This window comes from Morus notabilis, unplaced genomic scaffold, assembly GCF_000414095.1.
Source record: "Morus notabilis unplaced genomic scaffold, ASM41409v2 Scaffold468, whole genome shotgun sequence".
Classification (NCBI taxonomy): domain Eukaryota; kingdom Viridiplantae; phylum Streptophyta; class Magnoliopsida; order Rosales; family Moraceae; genus Morus; species Morus notabilis.
Genome location: NW_010361121.1, coordinates 111,679 through 112,538, shown reverse-complemented (window position 1 = coordinate 112,538; position 860 = coordinate 111,679). Strand labels below are relative to the sequence as shown.

Below are 860 nucleotides of genomic sequence, written 5' to 3'. Positions count from 1 at the left end.
ACGAGTTTTCTGTCTTGTTTGATGAGTTGTCTGCAAGATATCCCAGTGTTGCTAGATACCTACAGGAGCAAGTTCGTTTTGAAATGTGGTCTCGTGCTCATTTTAAAGGAAATCGATATAATATTATGACCACAAACATGTCTGAGTCAGTTAATGCAATGCTCAAAGATGTTCGAGATTACCTTGTCATTGCCCTCTTTAATTTTATACAAGCGAATATGTCAGAGTGGTTTAATAACAGGCGGGTCGAAGTTTCTAAAACTAAAACATTATTAACGCCAAGTGTGGAAAAAACTCTTCGTGAGAGGCACAACAAAGCGGGATTTCTAACGGCCACAAGACTTAATACTGTTGAGTTCCAAGTGACAGGTGGAGAGGCCAATGCAATTGTCAACATTGGAGCGAGGAGTTGCACTTGTCGTGTGTTCGACCTTGAGCAGATACCATGCGAGCATGCAATATCATGTTGTAGAGAAGCAGGTATGTCACTCTATGATTTATGCTCAAAATACTACAGGACAGAAGTTTGGGCTCTTGCGTATGCTGAGACAATCTATCCTGTGCCGGATACTTCGCAATGGGATATTTCGAATCACGTAAAGGAAGTTCGCTTTCTTCCACCGTGAATTGTACCAAAGAGGGGTAGGCCAAAGCAAAAACGCATTCCCAGCATAGGTGAGTTCACACGAAGACAGAATCAATGTGCTAGGCGTGGGCAATATGGACACTATCAGAAGAAATGTAAGAACGCACCGATGTAATCATGACTTATAAATTTTGGTGTTACAATGTATTTACACTTATTATAGTCAACGGGTTGTAAAATGTATTCAGCAGGTTATTATGGCTTTGGGGAAGCT

The 860-nt window shown here is 41.0% G+C and overlaps 1 protein-coding gene across 1 annotated transcript; it reads left to right on the top strand.

The window, feature by feature from the left end:
• The first annotated feature begins 137 nt into the window (after positions 1–137).
• Positions 138–626, top strand: LOC112091675. The gene has a single exon (XM_024165873.1). It carries the CDS (start codon positions 138–140, stop codon positions 624–626), a length of 489 nt encoding a protein of 162 aa, XP_024021641.1.
• Positions 627–860: the final 234 nt, after the last annotated feature.

What these genes read in the sequence shown, in the direction of transcription:
- LOC112091675 (XM_024165873.1), top strand. Translation starts at nt 138, where the DNA reads ATGTCTGAGTCAGTTAATGCAATGCTCAAAGATGTTCGAGATTACCTT.